The sequence below is a fragment of the Podarcis gaigeae genome (genome assembly GCF_964106915.1).
Source record: "Podarcis gaigeae genome assembly, chromosome: 14".
Classification (NCBI taxonomy): Eukaryota; Metazoa; Chordata; class Lepidosauria; order Squamata; family Lacertidae; genus Podarcis; species Podarcis gaigeae.
The window spans coordinates 47,442,356-47,461,498 of NC_139690.1; the positions used below are offsets into that span (position 1 = coordinate 47,442,356).

The 19,143-nt window shown below is 49.6% G+C and overlaps 1 protein-coding gene across 6 annotated transcripts in view; it reads right to left on the minus strand.

The window, feature by feature from the left end:
- Positions 1-19,143, minus strand: part of LLGL1 (LLGL scribble cell polarity complex component 1) — an 85,047-nt gene that overhangs the window by 16,573 nt on the left and 49,331 nt on the right. For 3 of the 6 annotated variants that reach the window (XM_083711340.1, XM_083711345.1, XM_083711344.1), the window contains exons 3-13: positions 18,252-18,333; positions 17,540-17,670; positions 13,494-13,652; positions 12,955-13,117; positions 11,876-12,011; positions 10,591-10,645; positions 10,214-10,368; positions 8,765-8,982; positions 7,744-7,814; positions 3,868-4,021; positions 2,452-2,556 (exon numbers count right to left, since the gene is read on the minus strand). In XM_083711340.1, coding sequence (XP_083567466.1) covers positions 2,452-2,556; positions 3,868-4,021; positions 7,744-7,814; positions 8,765-8,982; positions 10,214-10,368; positions 10,591-10,645; positions 11,876-12,011; positions 12,955-13,117; positions 13,494-13,652; positions 17,540-17,670; positions 18,252-18,333 — 1,429 coding nt within the window. The remainder of the gene's footprint in view (positions 1-2,451; positions 2,557-3,867; positions 4,022-7,743; positions 7,815-8,764; positions 8,983-10,213; positions 10,369-10,590; positions 10,646-11,875; positions 12,012-12,954; positions 13,118-13,493; positions 13,653-17,539; positions 17,671-18,251; positions 18,334-19,143) is intronic. The other 3 variants (XM_083711341.1, XM_083711343.1, XM_083711342.1) reach the window with 3 other exon arrangements.

A 19,143-nucleotide genomic window follows, 5' to 3' on the forward strand; every position in this document is an offset into this window, starting at 1 on the left:
GGCTAATGCTTTATTAGCAAACATGCAACCTCCACACATTTGGCTGAGTGTCAGGCCTAATGAGCACAGCAGCTGGTTCTCCTTTGTTTTTGTTTTTTGTTGTTTTTTTTTGTATATAATTTTTATTAAATTTTCTGTTTTACAATATAAAATACCCATTTAAACATCCTTAAAATATCAATGACTTCCCTTCTCTCTTTCCATGGTTCATTTAGTACAGGCAAACTCGGCCCTCCAGATGTTTTGGGACTTCAAATCCCATCATCCCTGACCACTGGTCCTGTTAGCTAGGGATGATGGGAGTTGTAGTCCCAAAACATCTGGAGGGCCGAGTTTGCCTACGCCTGATTTAGCATATAATAAATCCCTGCAAATTTTACAAAAATTAAACAATTATTGCATCCACCAAATCTTATTTACACTGTTGAACTCATCTTAATGTTGCCAGTGTTTCCAAGTGTACACAATTTCCCCCCATATATTCAATAAATGTTTTCCAATCTTCTCTAAATGTATGTTCTTCTTGTTCTCCTATTCTATATGTTAAGTCTGCCAGCTGCGCATATTCTGTCAGCTTAAGTTGCCATTCTTCTTTAGTTGGGACCTTGCTCGTTTTCCATTTGGGGGCTAACAAAACACGGACCGCCATGGTGGCATACATATATAACCTTTTTTGGCAGCTCATTCTCGGTGGCCTTACCCCATGAAGATCAGTTGCCGAGACTGAAAGTCCCCACAGCTGTCTTAAGTCTTCTCCTCTCCAGGGCTTTCCCCCAGCAATTGGAGACTGAGCCTGCCTGAAACCTATCTTTGCTCCGCCCGTTTCATCCCTCTCCTGGTTCTGGGAGGGAAGCTTGTCACAGCAGAAGGGAGAGACACCTGTGAATCTTCACCAGCCGGGCTCATCCCTGCCTCTTGGTCTCTTGCCCTCCTGCTTCAGCTTCTGCCTCCAATTCTGCACTTCTCTCTGCCACAGATTCTTCCTGCTCACAAGGTAAAGCAGGTAAAGGACTCCTGGATGGTTAAGTCTGGTCAAAGGCAACTATGGGGTTGAAGCGCTCATCTCGCTTTTCAGGCCAAGGGAGTCAGCGTTTGTCCACAAACAGCTTTCCTGACCAGCAGGACTAAACCGCTTCTGGCACAACGGAACACCATGGCAGAAACCAGAGCGCACAGAAACGCGCTTTACCTTCCTGCGGCAGCGGTACCTATTTATCTACTAGCACTGGCATGCTTTCAAACTGATAGGTCGGCAGGAGCTGAGACAGAGCAATGGGAGCTCACTCCGTTGAGGGATTCGAACCACCGACCTCCTGATCAACAAGTCCAAGAGTCTCAGTGGTTTAGACCACAGCACCACCCGCATCTCTTAAGCTCCCACCACCCTGCTCACTAAGCCCTGTTAGCTCTTCAGTTTCTGACACCTCTGACTCCCAAATCGTCTCCCTCTTCTCCTCTGACCTCTCATCGTTGTCCCACTGCCAAGTCCCAGGGCCCAAAGCCTCTTCCCTCGGTGGTTTCCCCGCTGGTGCCTCCCAACATTCCTCTGAGTCCAATCACTCCATGACATCTACGCAATCTTAACTTAGCTCTCCAGCTCTGCCACCCTATTGCCACGTCAAGGTCTCCCGGAGAAGCAGAATTGTAGAACTGGAACGTATCCCCCCAAAAACCTCATGCAGCCCAACCACCTGCGATGCAGGAATCGCTGGCAAAGATCCTTGGCGGATGGCCACCCATCCTCTGCTCAGGCAGCCCTTAAAGTATCCTGGACCCATGTAATTCAGGGCTTTGTGTAAACAGTGGTACTTTGGTTCTCAAACGCCTTGGTACTCAAACAACTTGGAACCCAAACACTGCAAACCCAGAAGTGTTTCAGTTTGCAAACTCTTTGCGGAAGCCGAACATGCTCCATTTTGAGTGTTACGCTGAGGTCCTGTCTGTTTTTCCTATTTATTTTGTGTTTTTGCATCTCTTTTTGTTTTGTTTTTGTGACTGTGTGGAACCCAGTTCAGCTACTGATTGATTGATTGATTGATTGTGTGGCTGCAGTACATTGATTATTGCTTTCACTTTATGGATCAATGGTCTTGTTAGATAGTAAAATTCATGTTAAATTGCTGTTTTACGGGTTGTTTTTAAAAGTCTGGAACGGATTAATCCATTTTGCATTACTTTCTATGGGAAAGCGCGCCTTGGTTTTGGAACGCTTTAGTTTTGGAATGGACTTTCGGAACGGATTAAGTTTGAGAACCAAGCACAATAACCTGGAATCCGGCATGGCAGTGCAGTTGCTTAAGCAGAGGTCTGACATGCTGTTGGCCGCCTGCCCTCATCATTTGCCCGGCCACTGCCTTCAGCACCAGCTGGAGCTTCCGGGCCAGGCAGGTGTGGGCAGCTTAGGAGGGATTGCATCATGGGGTTCAGAAAAATTACGCCTTTCCCAGTTACCTGCCCTGCTGTGCCAGCCACCACCATCTTAGCTGTGTATTTGCACAGAGCAATCTTCTGAATCCCCAGCCTGGGGTCATCGCTGTAAGGGTCGAAGCAGCCAACCTGGAAGACAAATATCCATTCATTCATTTCCAGGGAGAGAGAGAAGCAAAGGATATGAAGATCAGAGCCACACAATTCCCTCTGTAAGAAGAAAGCAGTCAAGTGCTGTATATATTGGAGCGTGTGTTCATATGGTTGGGAGTAGAGGAGAAGCTCACAAGGGGCCTCTTTCTGCAGTGTTTCATCAGACCGCGTGAACCAAGTTTCCCAAACTGGTTGATACTGAAAACACCGCCCCCTCTCCCCACAGTCCATGGGTCGAAAAGGGCCTGGGGTGGGAAAGATGCCTTGCACTCGATGAGCAAGCATGCAAATGTTTGTTCTGCATTATTATTATTTTTAATGCAACATATACTTTTATGTAGATGAGTTTCAGACTATGAAAGTTTCCATCCAGCTCTAAAGCTGCAATGACTCCCTTCCTCCACTTGGGGGCAGAATTCGACAAGCATTAGCCAATTCTTTTTTAGAAAAGAGAAGATTTTAAAGGATGCATTGCTGAATTTGTTTAGAAACGAGTGAGACAAGATAACGAGTATCGACGTAGCAGAAATCAACACAGAGCTAGCTGCTTCTCTACTCTGAGGCTCCATCAGCACTGTGCATTCAAAGCCGTACCCTACCACTTGCAAGAGCCGTCATTCCCCCAAAGAACCCTGGGAGCTGTAGTTTGTTAAGGGAGCAGAGACACCCCCCCCCCATTCCTCTGAAAGAGCTACAATTCCCAGAACTCCCTGGGAAGAGGGACTTACTGGTAACCTGCTATTGGACTGCAGGCATAAGAAAAAGATTTGTCCCTCAAACAAGGTAACAGTAACAATTGATGTTTGTTTGTTTTGTTAATGTTGTTGTTGTTATTGTTATTGTTTGTGCCCATTTGACCGGGTTGCCCCAGTCCCTCTGGGTGGCTCCCAACAGAATATTAAAAACACAATAGAACATCAAACATTAAAAACCTCCCTAAACAGGGCTGCCTTCAGATGTCTTCCGAAGCTCGTATAATTATTTATCTCCTTGACATCTGATGGGAGGGCGTTCCACAGGGCAGGTGCCACCACCGAGAAGGCCCTCTGCCTGGTTCCCGGTAACCTCACTTCTCGCAGTGAGGGGACTGCCAGAAGGCCCTCTGCGCTGAACCTCAGTGTCTGGACTGAAGGCTGCAGGTGAAAGGCAATGGGAAGATCTCTATCTCTACCTGTTGAACCGCACAGCTCAAGAGACACAGAGCTACTGTGAGGCAAGAGGAGTCACTCTGACCTAATGAACAAAGAGCCCCCCACCCAAAGGCATTTGGAGGGAGGGGGTTGTTACCTTACGGAAGGGCGGCCAGTCCTCTTCGCAAGACTGGTTCAGGCTGTCGTTGTGCTCACAGTCCGTCTGGAAAATGTTGGCCGTGCCCAGCTTGTACAGCGGCTTGAGGGAGACTCCCGAAGCGTCCCAGAACCGGACGGTGCCGTCTTCATGCCTGCAGAGAGGAAGGTTGTTTTTGGCAAAGGCTGGTTGTGAAAAATATCCGTAAGATTGTGAGAAGAGTCTTGCTGGTCAGGCCAGGCCAGGCCAGGCCAGCCTCCTGTTCTAGCAGTGGCCAACCAGATGCCCGTTTTGGGAAACCCACAAGCAAGACCTGAGACCCCACAAGAGCCCTCTCGCGGCTGGTGAATCCCCGGAGCTGAGGCTCTTGTGTGAACAGGAAGCTGAACTAGATGGGCCTGCTCCCACAGCTTCTCATGTTCTGACCTGGGACTCTCTTAGCTTGAGTTCCGAGAAGGAATTTGTCAGCATCTGTCTCAAGAGGCAATGGAGTGCGCCTCCGAGGGTGAAGGCAAACTGCTGTGTTAGTAGTACCGAAGTGACCTCCCCAGGGTGCAAGCTTGGGCAGTGTGTAAGGAGGTCCTGGGCAGCCCAGATGTCAAGCCTCCTCCCCCCAGCCTGGCTGATGTGGTCCAAAAGAAAGCAGAGCAATATGTTTGGCACCAGCTTGGCTGCCAGAGTTGTGGAAGGAGGCGTACAAGGCCTCAGGGACTCTGGATTTGTGTAGGGTTGACTCCTTAGCCCAGGCATGTCCAAAGTCCATTTTAGGGGCCCAATCCGGCCTGCAGGTCAGTTCAATCTCAATCCAGCCCCATCAAACCTCAACAACTTCAATCCTAAAAAAAAGCTCAACAACTTGGGTCAGCCCTCACAGTCCTTCACTTCATCATATCTGGCCTGCTTTGAAAAAAGTTTGGACACCACTGCCTTAGCCTTTGCTTCTCCCAAAGATATCCTACAAGGCAGAATACTTGCAACTCAGAAAAATTCCTTCCAGTAGCACCTTAGAGACCAACTAAGTTTGTTACTGGTATGAGCTTTCATGTGCATGCACACTTCGTATCTTCAGATATGCACACTTCGTATCTGAAGAAGTGTGCATGCACACGAAAGCTCATACCAGTAACAAACTTAGTTTGTGCTACTGGAAGCATTTTTTTTATTTTGTTTCGACTATGGCAGACCAACACGGCTACCTACCTGTAACTAGTTCTTGCAAGTTGTTTCAGCTGCGTGGAACCTTTCGGCCTCCAGGCGCTGCTGAACTACAACTCCCATCATCCCTGGCCATGCTTGCTGTGAGTGGAATGCTGTGAGTGGAAGCTCAGTAACGCTTGCAGGGCCAGAGGTTCCCCCACACCCGGTGTGCATGCTTATTGTAGCACAACCTAGCAGAACCTGTTGCCAGAAGCAGCAGCAGCAGCAGCATTATTTTACAAATGGCAAGGGATAAAGTGCACACTCTTCTCCTGCGCAGGGACAGATGACAGACTCTCATCTGACGCCTAGGCCAGTTGTGACTAACCTTTGGCTCAACAAGTACTGTCGCACTACAATTCCCATCAGGTCCAGCCAGCATTAACGGTGGTCAAGGATGACAGCTGATGTGATTCAGCATCAACAACACACCCACCCCACATGCCCTGCAGATTGGTGCACAAATGACCTCATCGGCAGAAGGAAAGTGATTTCCCCACAAAATATTCCGGCTGCAAGAATCTGGGGGTGCTGATATGTCCACAACTCTGTCCTTGACAGTATTACAGCTAATATATTCAGCTCTGCTAACTCACCCCCCTACTATGAAACCAAACTCTGTCCTGCACAGAGAGGAGACGCAATCCTTTTGCAAACACACTTTTCTAATCATCTGATCCTTCCCCGACTTCTTCCTTTGCCCCTCGAAAGCAAAACCTGAAAAGTCCAGTTTTTTTATTATTTCCGCACGCTGGAGGAATTCGGGAGGCGCAGATGCCAAATATTACCAGATTGCCCTTGGCGGGCGAGAGAAAAAGAGAGTGAGCTAAGAAAACGAGATCAGGTTGCAATTGGTTTTGGCAACAGCCACTCGGAGGGCTTTATAACAGTCCCTTCCACATGACGAGGGGAAATGCGGCGGTTGGGAAGGAGAAGGAAAATACAGGGAGGAGAAACCACCCCTTTGGAATAGATTTCCCTGGTCTTCTCCCCCCTCACTCTGCTATCTCAACCAGGAAAAAAGAACCCATAACAAGTGACTCATTGCACATTTCAGTTGTAAGAAGCACTTTGTTTATTATGGCCTCTCTAAGCATGCCTGTAAGGTAGGACGCACCGATTATCCCCATTTCGCAGGTGGGAAGGCAGAGAGAATAACGGCTTGTGTGTGGTGGCCAAAAGACCCCAACTCTCAGCTCATGCGAGAACTGAAAGGGCCGCTTCCTGCCCAGAGAGACCACCACAGGCTGGCTGCGAGCCAGGATCTGGCCGGCTTGCTCCGACTTCCCTGCCTTTGAAGCCTCCGCTCGGGCCTGAACATCTGCTGCCTCTGGCTAGCGAAACCTTGGCTGCGCTCCCCAAGGGGGAAAGTGAAGACTGGACCACGTAACGTTTGACACCAAGCAGCTCAGGAGTTGCCAAGAGGGAAGGAAGGCGAGGAGAATGAGAGGGGAAGCCCTCAGCAAGGACAACTGATGCATTCTTGCCAGGCAGCCAAAGCAAAAGAAGTGAAGGGGGGGGCGGGATTCTCACTACATCCAAGGGGGGGGGACTCTTCCTGTTCCAAATTTGCGCTTCCAGAAACCGGACAATGCTATATGGCAGGCGTAGGCAAACTCGGCCCTCCAGATGTTTTGGGACTACAACTTCCATGATCCCTAGCTAACAGGACCAGTGGTCAGGGATGATGGGAATTGTAGTCCCAGAACATCTGGAGGGCCGGGTTTGCCTATGTCTGCTTTATTCACAAGGTTCACCTTGCATTCCAACTTCTTAAAACTGCTGAAAGCTCTTCTGTTCCGTTGGTTAAGAATGCATCTGTCCCTTACGGTTAGCTGATTTCCAACTATAGTATTTTTACATGGGTTTTGCTGTATGATTTTGTGCATCACTGTTATAAACCACTAGGTGTTTTCTTACTATTATTATTAATAGTGATGTGTAATCGGGAAAAAAAACCCCAAATAAAATGAAGACGCAAAGTGCAGAGGGGACCTGAGCAACGTAAGAAATCTCAAGCTGTTTAAATTGGTCCGAAAGCAGATAAACTGCAATGAAAATGAATTGCTTATTATATATTTAAAAAAGAGTATGATCTAACATTCCCTCTATTTAAATACGCAGTGCAGGTCAGGCCTAGGAGCCCCCAAAGCTGTAGGGCAGTGTTTCTCAAACTCGGGTCTCCAGCTGTTGTTGGACTACAACTCCCATCATCCTTAGCTAGCAGGACCAGCGGCCAGGGATGATGGGGATTGTAGTCCAAAAGCAGCTGGAGATCCAAATTTGGAAAGCCCTGGTCTACACACTGACTGGCGGCACCTCTCCAAGATTTCACATGGAGTCGCTCCCAGCCCTAAGAACAGAAGCTATTGGGAACTGAACCTGGGACTCCCTGCAGGCAAGGCAGATGTTTAGTGACCGAGTTGTGGCCCTTCCCCAATCTTGCAGAGCTGGCACCGTCCCGAAACTGCTGGACCACAGCTCTAGCCAGTACTACACTGGCAGCTGCTGACGGCAGCTGAACACCACCTGACGGGCCCCCAGCTTGGAAGAAGGATGCTCCCCAACACACTGCCTCAGCTGCCTTCTGCCTTCCAATGCAAAAAAAAAATCGCACTCGGCACAAACAACATTACATGGGAGGAGGACAGCCTGGGGAGAAACCAAAACACAACTCACCCGGTCAAGAGAAGCCCCCGTTGGGTGGGTTCCTGTGCGAGGCTCCTTCCTCCGTTGATGGGCCAGTTCTGCTAAGAGAGAGAGATGGAGACAAACGTGGGTAAAGAGAACTGTGGCCAAAGAATGCAAAGGCCCTTGTATTATTATTATTGTGGTTGTTGTTGTTAGTAGTAGTGGTGGTAGTAACAGTAGTAGTAGTAAGGTAAAGGTAAAGGGACCCCTGACCATTAGGTCCAGGGGGAAGGTAAACGGCGTTTCCGTGCTCTGCTCTGGTTCACCAGAAGCGGCTTAGTCATGCTGGCCACATGACCCGGGAGCTGTACGTCGGCTCCCTCGGCCAGTAAAGCGAGATGAGCGCCGCAACCCCAGAGTCAGCCACGACTGGACCTAATGGTCAGGGGTCCCTTTACCTTTAGGCACAGCTCCATGTTTCTTTTGGGGGAGGGGGTCATCAAAGGAAGTGAGACCCCCCTCTGGCCATGATGCAAGAGGGTCAAAGGGGTGAGGCTGCTTTAATGATAATCATCATAATCATAATCATAATTTATTACAGTGGTGCCCCGCGAGACGAACGCCTCGCAAGACGGAAAAGCCGCTAGACGAAAGGGTTTTCCGTTTTGGAGGCACTTCGCAAAACGAATTTCCCTATGGGCTTGCTTCGCAAGACGAAAATGTCTTGCGAGTTCCTGCGGGGTTTCCCCCCCCCCTTTTTCTAAGCTGCTAAACCGCTTATCAGCTGATCCGCTAAGCCGCTAAAAGCCACTAAAAGCCACTAAGCCGCTAATAGCGCTAATCCGCTAAGCCGTCAATGGGCTTGGTTCGCAAGACGAAAAAACCGCTATACGAAGAGCCTCACGGAACGGATTAATTTCGTCTTGCGAGGCACCACTGTATTTATACCCCGCCCATCTGGCTGGGTTTCCCCAGCCACTCCGGGTGGCTTCCAACAAAGTATTAAAATACAGTAGTCTGTTAAACATTAAAAGCTTCCCTAAACAGGGACGTCCCTGTGCCAACTCACCACAAAGGAGAGGCGAGGGCTCTGGTCTTCTCCTGCACTGATGATCCTCTCCCACAGCTTCAGGGGGATGTTGGAGATGTGGTAGGAGCAGGTGATGGCCGAGGAGTGGAGCGGGGCCAGGTACGGGGCAGGAATGGTGGGCCAGCCCGGCGTCTGCAGGTCAATGACCACCAGCTCCTCCTCCACCAGGACCACCAAGGCGGTTGGGTTGTCGAACTCTGGAAGGGAGAGAGAGGAAAGCACCTGTTAAGATGAGCCAGGAAGGATCGACTTTAGGGAGGACCGAGAAGGAAAGGAGAGAGGACCACTTAGGAACAGAGGCAGAGATGGAGAAAACAGAGAGGGAGAGAACGACGGAGTTCTTGTCTGTGTGGTGCAGTGGTTAAGAACCTAAGAAGAGCCTGCTGGATCCGGCCAATGACCTATCTAGTCCAGCATCCTGTTCTCACAGTGGATCAATGGGAAACCCTGCAAGCAGAACGGGAGCACAAGAGCTTTCTGTCTCCTCCTGTGGTTTCCAGCATTGCTGCCTCTGACAGTGAAGACAGAGCAGAGCCATCCTGGCTAATAAGCCATGAATTTGTTCAGTCCTATTTCTATCCAAGTTGGCAGCTGCCTCCAGTGGGAGAGAGTTCCGCAGTTTAACCACATGCTGAGTGAAGGAGTCCTTTCTTTCACGTTTCCTGAATCTGCCAACATTCAGCTTCATGGGGGGTCCCCAAATTCTAGTGTTGTAAGAAAAAGGGGGAACACTTTTTTCTCTGCCCACTTTTTCTGGGACACGTACCGTGGTACCTCGGGTTAAGTTCTTATTTCGTTCCGGAGATCCGTTCTTAACCTGAAACTGTTCTTAACCTGAAGCACCACTTTAGCTAACGGGGCCTCCTGCTGCCGCCGCACCGCCAGAGCACGATTTCTGTTCTCATCCTGAAGCAAAGTTCTTAACCTGAAGCACTATTTCTGGGTTAGCGGAGTCTGTAACCTGAAGCGTATGTAACCTGAAGCGTATGTAACCCGAGGTACCACTGTATCATTTTATAAACTTCTATGGTGGTTTCTCATCTTTTCTCTAAATACCCTTTTTTTTTTGAGATGGGGCAACCAGAACGGCACATCCTACTTCAAACGTGGTCGCGCTGCAGATTTGTAAATTAGCACTAGACTACAACGCTGGGGAGACCAGGGTTCAAATCCCCACTGGGCCATGAAGCACACTGGGTGGCCTAGGGCCAGGCGCTGTCTCTCGGGCCAGCCTACCTCGCAGGATTGTTGTGGTGAGGATAAAAACAAGGGGGAAGCAGGGGGAGGAGGGGAGAAGCACGCAGGTCACCTTTGAGCTCTTTGTAGGGAAGTCGAGATATATACATGCAACAAATCGGATCGGCTGCTGTTGTCTAAACATATCCTCGCGGGATAGAGAGGTGTTTGAAAATATCAAAAGGTATTTACCCTCCTCTACCTCTGTGTTGCACACGGTGAAGAAGTCGATGACACGCGACGTGAAATCAAGGGTGACCAAGGTCTGTCCTTGCAAGATGGTGACGCAGTGCCTGTCTCCGTAACTGGCCCTGGGCATCCCCCCACTGAAGATGATGTAGGGGCTCCTACAGGACGGGAGTTAGAAAGAGCAGTCAGGCAACAAGGCCACGCAACTTCAACGTCCTCTGAGCCTCCCCCCCCCCACGTCAACCCATCGCAAAAGAAAAGCTCCGTAGGCGAAAAGAAGCCAGGAGGATGTTAATATCGCACAGGTTGCAAAATCCAAGGGCACGGGAGGGGCACAGGCAAGGAGTAAAATCTACTCTTAATCCAGACATGAGACCTACCCTGAGTCGCACGTCTGCCAGACAATCTTGTTGATAGCTTTGCACGGGAACGGACCTAGAACGGGAGAGGAAGATTTTGGAGCGACGTTCTGGCTTTGTAAGATGCAAGCAGAAGAAAAAGACCTGGCTCACATTTCTTCACAACCCCCCAAATGCAACCACTTTTTGAGGCCAATGAAGCTCACAAAGCCCTTTTGGACTAGCCACACTCAGCAGCAACAGCAACAGCAACAACAACAATGAAAATACCAAGGGTTGTGTTTTCCCCCCTCCTTCCTCACAAACAAATACCAGAATGTGGGATCTATATGAGGACACTAGTAAGGCTTAGGACAGGCAAAAGGACTAGGAGGAACTTGTGGGATTCATTGCCCCAAGATCCAGAGCCAACATGTTGTGATTTTGGCTCTGATCCTCCTCCCTTGTTGAATTCTATAATGGCAATTCTGAGACTAAGAAAGAGGAAGCGAACAGCCAAGACCACCACCCAGACTGGCAGCAATAAAACCGCTAGCACCTTTGCAAAGCTAAGCAGGGTCTGGCATGGTTTCAAACTGGATGGGGGACCGCGTGTTGAGATTCCTGCATTGCAGGGGGTTGGACTAGATGACCCTCAGGGTCGCTTCCAATTACCCTCACAGACTAGCCTCTGCTGCCAGTTTCTACAGTGGTACCACGCAAGACGAACACCTCGCAAGACAGAAAACCTGCTAGACGAAAGGGTTTTCCGTTTTGGAGGCGCTTCTCAAAACGAATTTCCCTATGGGCTTGCTTCGCAAGACGAAATGTCTTGCGAGTTCCTGCGGGTTTTCCCCCCTTTCCCTAAGCCGCTAAGCCGCTTATCAGCTGATCCGCTAAAAGCCGCTAAACCGCTAATAGCGCTAATCCGCTAAGCTGTCAATGGGCTTGCTTCGCAAGACGAAAAAACCGCTATACGAAGAGCCTCACGGAACGGATTAATTTCATCTTGCGAGGCACCACTGTAATGTTGTACACCCTGAGATCTTTTAATAAAAGGTGGTAGATAAACGGAAATACTAACAACAACAACAACAAACTTATATCCTGCCCATCAGACTGGGTTTCCCCAGCCACTCTGGGCGGCTCCCAACAAAGCAAAACATCAAATTGCACGAGTCACAGTCTTTCTCCACTTTTCCACCACAGTTAGGAGAGAAGTGATTTTGACATGTGCATCAGGGAGGGTTTCCCCCTTTTTTACAAGTTCCCTGGATGTGGAGCCTGGACCAAGCGCAGTTAGAGGCCCTATAGCCATTAGCCTCACCGTAAGGGATAGTGGAGGTGGCCGGCTGCAGGGTCTTTGAGGAGCCGCCCGTCACCGGCCACACGGCGTAGCCTCCGTCGCTGTGAGAACTCACAACCGTCTGGCCGCTCCGCTCCCATCCGAGGCTCTCCAGCTGCTGCAAAAGACGGAAACCCAAAACGTGAGGCCTGACGCATTTGGGACACACACAGAGAGAGAGGGAAGGGCAAAAAGGCCTCTGGACAACAGAACGGTCAGTGCAGTGGGGGAGAGAACATGTTAGAGCAGGGGGGGGCGGGTCTTCGGCATTTTATTATTCGTATATTTTATTTATTTAATCTGCATGCCACCCTGAGATCTTCAGATGAAGAACAGCCAGCGTAAACAGTGGCGTAGCGTGGGTTGTCAGCACCCGGGGCAAGGCGAGTAATTTGCGCCCCTAACCCCTAACCTGCTGCCGCTGCCAGCTTCTTCTTGCTGCTGCCTGGGCTGGTCGGGTGTGGTTCTCTCCCGCGCTCAGTGCTGCGCTGGGCGGCCGCTGCACTGTCCCTCCCCCAGATAGTCCCTCCATCGCTCTCTCTCTGCTCCGCACCGCAACGCACGCCTGACACCCTCCCCCTCCACAGTGGGCAGCGACCCGGCAGCTCGGATCGGATTCGCACAGCCAGCACTGCAGTGAGAGAGAGTGAGTGAGCCAGGTAGGGGCAGAGAGCTGCGAGTGCGAGCCTGCCCCCCCAAATGTTGCGCCCGGTGCAGCTGGCCCCCCCTGCACCCCCACTGAGCGTAAAAAAACAAAACAAGAACGGAAAATACGCAATAAGTACAAGAACAAAACAGTAACCCCTCCCCCACCTCCATTTAAAAGGACATAGAATGTTAATTAGCCAGGGACCTGGGAGACCCGGGTTCAAATCTCCCACTCAGCCATGAAGTTCACTGGGCATGGCCTTGGGGGCCAGCCACTGCTTCTAGCCCATCTCACAGGGTTGTGGTGGGGATTAAATGAGATTGGGGAGAAGCACGGATGCCACCTTGAGCTCCTTAGAGAGAGAAAGACGGGATATTTTAAAAATCCCAAAAAACGAAATAAAAAGAGTTACCTGGTTGCCCAGAAAGAGGTGCTCAGCTTCCCTCGTGCTTCCATCCCAAAGAACCATCAAGCCTCTGCTGTAGCCAATCAGGATCTTGGCAGGATCTTTGGGGTGTTCCTGCAGAGATTCCACCGGACCAAGCGCCTTCCCACATCGGTAGTCTTCGGAGACGCTGCAGGATAAAAAGGCAGGGATGGAGAACAACAGAACAACAGAATTTCAGGCATGGAAGGGACCCTGTGGTCATTGAGCCCAAACACTTCTTTTCAAATATTTTTATTGCTTTAAAAAACAACAACACATTATATGAACACGGTACATTACACTAATGTGTGGTAAGAAGTCTCATACTTCGACTTAGGCCGCATCCGTACCATACATTTGAAGCACTATGATGCCACTTCAAGCAGTCCCAGCTCCCCCCAAGGAATTCTGGGAGCTGTAGTTTGTCAAAGGTGCTAAGAGTCGTTAGGAAAGACCCCTATTTCCTTTCCACTCTGAGAACTGCACTCCCCACCCTTTCGGATGCATCGCTGGGGCGAGCTCACCTCTGCAGGACTTCGTCTTGGTACAGAGTCCTGTCCTCCTGCAGCGTCAAGCCGGGAAGTTCCAGGAAGTAGATGCCACCCCCTTCCGTGCCGAGGTAGGCCATGTCACAGCTTGACCGCAGCAAGATGACCGTCACCCGGGTGATGCTGGGAGGGGAGCTGTCAGGAAGAAGAGAGCGATCAGGAGCCAGCCTTGCTCAATCGCCAGGCCAATGGTTTTCCAAGGTGTTCTGGGACACCCTCTCGCCGTGGGCATTTGCCAAGGAAGTGAGTTCCAAAGTTACCTCCAGGAATGCCTTGAGTCGTCACACCCCTGCCCTGTCATTTCAATCCTAGGGAGAGGTGCTCTCAGTAAGGCTGCTTGCCCCCGAGATTTGTCTTGTGCCCACAAAGACCAGGGCCTTAAGGGTGGTGGCACCAGCCCTTTCAAATGTGTTCCCAGAAAGAACAGGCAGGCACTTACAGTGCTGACATTTAGGCACCTGCAGAAGACTCATCTGCTCACCCAGGCTTTCCCTAAGGAGGGATCCAGCTATCCTGAGACCCTTCTACTGATTTGTGTTGCAGCTTATATAGGGGTCTCCCCACTCATGTGCATTTGTCTCCTGTGCGGTGACAGGAAATAATTAAATAAATCTATTTAAACGGCGCAAAGGCATGAAAAGAGCAAAAATGGCCCCTAAGAGGGGGGCAGCTATAAAAATGGCCCCAAAAGAGAAGGAAAATGGATAGCAATCCCAGCAGCCTTTCAACTGCAAAGCCATGAGCCTTTACGCCGACCTTTGAAGCCTGTGGAAAGTTGGGAGTTTGAGAAAAAGAGGTTTGGAGAGAGTGACTGCAGTGGACTTTGGCATATTTTTATTGACTTTTGGTGGAGTGTGGCTCTTTAGATGGTGTTGTCCACTACAGTCATACCTCGGAAGTCAAACGAAATCCGTTCCAGAAGTCTGCTCAATTTCCAAAACGTTTGGAAACCAAAGAGCGGCTTCTGATTGGCTGCAGGAGCTTCCTGCAGCCAATTGGAAGCCATGTCGGACGTTCGGCTTCCAAAAATAGTTTGCAAACCAGAACAGTCACTTCCGAGTTTGCGGCATTCGGGAGCCAAAACGTTCGAGAACTAAGCTGTTCGAAAACCAAGGAACGACTGTATAGATGATTTCACGTTTATGCGTAGTGCCCGGGAGACCCCTGTACTAGTTTTGCAAATGCAGCTTTATTGTTGATGTTCACAGCACAGACATTTTTGCAAATAAAAATAAAAAGTACCCGCTCCTTTTGTGTGGGGCACTACACCTGAGTCCTTGGGGTCTTTCCACTGCAATGGTCAAAGCCAGGAATAGGCAAACTATGTTTTGGGACTACAATTCCCATCATCTCTGACCACTGGTCCTGCTAGCTATGGATGATGGGACTTGTAGTCACAAAACATCTGGAGGGCCGAGTTTGCCTATGCCTGGTCAAAGCCAAGCACGAAAACCCCCTGTGCCCTGCAATTTCCTGAGATTCTGATGACTTGGGAAGCTAGTTTCGCATTTCTGATGGCAGAAACACGGTTGGAAAACCACCGTCCTAGACTGCACGCACCCACAAATGGAAAACCAATCTCAATAGTTAACACCCCCAAAAGAGCCAATGCATTTCAAGGAGAAAGTCTGCGAACCAGTAGCACATGCTGTCCACCCACCACCACCAGGCAGCTGTTTAAAGAAGATTGACAGGCCGCACACCCAAGCAGAGGAGCTCGAGAGAAAGCTGGAATGTGCTTGACAAACCCTTGCTTGTTCCCAGAGCATTGGGTTTTGGACACAGGAACAGAGGAAGAGGCCTTAGACTGCCTGCACTAGCTGGCAGCAGCTCTCCAAGGTATAAGGAGAGGCTGGGGATTGAACCCGGGATTGAACAAGGCAGACATTCTACCACCATAGGTCTCCTTGATGGCAGCTCTGTCTGAAATTTAAGGTAAAGGTAAAGGGACCCCTGACCATTAGGTCTAGTTGCAGACAACTCTGGGGTTGTGGCGCTCATCTTGCTTTATTGGCTGAGGGAGCCAACATACAGCTTCCGGGTCATGTGGCCAGCATGACTAAGCTGCTTCTGGCAAACCAGAGCAGCGCAGGGAAACGCTGTTTACCTTCCCGCCAGAGCGATACCTATTTATCTACTTGCACCTTGACATGCTTTAGAACTGCTAGGGTGGCAGGAGCAGGGACCGAGCAACAGGAGCTCACCCCGTCACGGGGATTCAAACCGCCGACCTTCTGATCAGCAAACCCTAGGCTCAGTGGTTTAGACCACAGCATCTGAAATTTACCTCTGCGCAAAAGCTCAACTGTCTTGCTTCCATCTCGGTAGTGGGGCCCTCCATGTGGAACACCCTCCCTTCAGATGTCAAAGAGATAAAGAGCTATGCCACTTTTAGAAGACATCTGAAGGCAGCCCTGTTTCTGGAAGTTTTTAATGTTTGATGTTTCGCTATGTTTTAATACATACGGTAAGCCGCCCAGAGTGGCGGGGTAGAATTTCGCTACTACTACTACTACTACTACTACTATCTATTACTATTATTATTTCGATTTGCCTGTTCTCATCTCTGCCCTATAATTTTGCCATGGCAAGAGCAGGTCTTGCACAAATAATAATTAAGAATAATATTTATAATAATTAATTTATAACCCGCCCATCTGGGCGGCTCCCAACAGAATATTAAAAACACAATAAAACATCAAACATTAAAAACTTTACTAAATAGAGTTGCCTTCAGATGTCTTCTAAAAGTTGGGTAGACTGGACCCTCCAGATATGAACTTAATTTGTTCCGGGGGTTTGTTCGCACCCTGAAAATTATGTAAATAGAAGTGCGCTTCTGCGCACACATGTGGCGTAATTGAGCGCTTCTGCGCATTCGTGTGCAGCGAAACCCGAAAGTATACACTTCTGGGATGGCTGTGGCCATATCCCAAATATTCTGTATCCAGAGGGATAATGTAAGTAGAGGTACGACTGTAGTTGTTTATTTCCTTGACGTCTGATGGGTCGGTGCCACCACTGAGAAGGCCCTCTGCCTGGTTTCCTGTAACCTTGCTTCTCACAGCGAAGGAACCACCAGAAGGCCCTATGAGCTGGACCTCAGTGTCTGGGCTGAATGATGCAGGTGGAGACGCTACTTCAGGTATACTGGGCTGAGGTGGTTCTGCCACCAGCCAAAGCAAAGGACACAATGATGTGTCATCTGTATTCCATGTACAAATGAGGAATACTCTCACTTGGCCGCTGTTGATGGGACAGCCGTCCCCACTGCACCCACAGATAGTTTGGAGGCTGGGGGGTGACCATGTAGCATATACTCTCAACTAGGGCTGGGCGATATATCGTCCAAAAACAATTAAAATCCAGATCGTGATAACGGTTTCATAATTTTTGACCTGGCAACACATCACGAATCATAATGTGATTGTGTGTGCTATGCAAAAATCACGATGGGAGGAAAGCCAGCCAAAATCTCTACATAGCTCCACCTTTAGATATCAGTACAGTCGTACCACAGAAGTTGAATGGAATCCGTTCCGGAAGTCCTTTCGACTTCCAAAATGTTCAGAAACCAAAGAGCAGGCCTGTCAGACGTTCGGCTTCCAAAAATAGTTCGCCAACTGGAACACTCACTTCTAGGTTTGCAGTGTTCGGGAGCCAAAACGTTCGAGAACTAAGCTGTTTGCAAACCAAGGTACGAATGTATATTGCGATGTTTCGCTACTGATATATTGCAGTGTTGAAAAACAGGTATCGTGTAGACCTACTCTCAACAGAGGCAAACGATCTTGGGGAGCTTAGGAGCTGCCTCGCTTTGTCTAACAGGAGAGCCGGCACTGGGAGACAGCTTACGAAGCAGGAAGGCAGGTGGTGGCTAAGAAGGAAAGGAGGGATCCTCTAGATGCTGAGTAATCTATGAGATCGCTAAAGCGGTCCCTGCATCTTCGCAGAGGATCATCTCCCAAGAACCCACAGCGCCCCAAAAAGGAGGAAAAAGGAGGCAAGCAAGCAATGAGTACTTAGCGGTGTCGAACCCTGGACGTCCTGGGAGGACATAGCTATGGGTCTCCTCCAAGTGAGAGTAGCCATCTTTCTGGTAAATCTCCCAAAGGTGGAGGGTGTTGTCATCAAGGAGAGACAGCAGCCGGCCCTGGAAAAGAAAGGAAAACCATCTAAGGGTGTAGTTAAGAACAGAAGACAAGCTGGCTAGCTCAGCCCAATGGCCCATTTATATGCTAGCACCCTCTTTCCCCAGCGACTAACCAAGTCTACAAGCAGGATCTGAGCACAAGGGCAAGATCCTACAACTGGTGTTAGGACACCGCTGACTCTGACTGTGTTGGCAGAGCACACCCATTATGGCTAGTAGCCGCTGATAGCCATTAGACACAGATTTGTCTAATCTTCTTTTAAAGCCATCTTAAGCTGGGCACCACAAATTCTCTTCTGGGCTTTTTTTTTGCTGCCTTTCCCCTCTTTAATGGCACTCCAATTAAGTTCCTAGCATTTGTAGAACCTGAGATACAAGACAGGCACTATTATTCTCGATTGTCTTTGAGAAACTGACCTGCTCTGCCATTTCAGTGTTTTGACTTTGCACCCCCACCCCCCAGAAAAGTTCCCAATGGGGTCAAAAACAATACAATGCAGGCAGCTGCCTAATACTGACAGGCAGGGGGTATCAACCTGCGGGCAGCATCAAGGTGGGACCAAAAGATGCGGTTCTTTTACCTGTCCAGGTAGAAAGTGCATCTGGGTGACCGTCGCCGTTTCCCTATGTAGGCCTGTGAACTCCACGCCAGGAGCTCCGTATCTGAGGCAAGCAGAGAGTCAAGGAAGAATCATAGAATCCTAGAGTTGGAAGAGACCACAAGGGCCATCGAGTCCAACCCCCTGCCAAGCAAGAAACACCATCAGAGCACTCCTGACATATGGTTGTCAAGCCTCTGCTTAAAGACCTCCAAAGAAGGAGACTCCACCACACTCCTTGGCAGCAAATTCCACTGTTGAACAGCTCTTACTGTCAGGAAGTTCTTCCTAATGTTTAGGTGGAATCTTCTTTCTTGTAGTTTGGAACCATTGCTCCGTGTCCGCTTCTCTGGAGCAGCAAAAAACAACCTTTCTCCCTCCTCTATGTGACATCCTTTTATATATTTGAGAGAGACACACGGGAAGAGCTGCAATCCAAGCTTCTACCAGGCCCCTTCCTCCCCAACTGCGCATTACCTGTATCAGAGAGATCCCTGCTGGAACAGCTCAAAGAGCAGCTTGCTTCAGGCAGAGGGCAACATGGGAAGTCCAAGTTGTGAAGGCTACAGGCTTCTCCCAACTGCTGCAGGTATTGGTTATTTGGAGATAGACTGCTCCTAGACAAGGAGGCTACATTTACCCGTTGGGAGTAGTAGACACTGACAATCGCTTGTGGCAGCAAACACTCTTTATTAAACGCCGATCCTGCCCTTCTTCCTGATAGAACCCAGGGCGGCAAACAGCAAAACAGTTGCACCTCCCTCAGAGATTTGGGGTGGTGGCACCCCGAGACAGGGCCTTCTCTGTGGCAGCCCCTAAGATGTGGAACTCCTTCCCCACAGAGATGCGCTGGGCACCTTCACTATCCAGATTC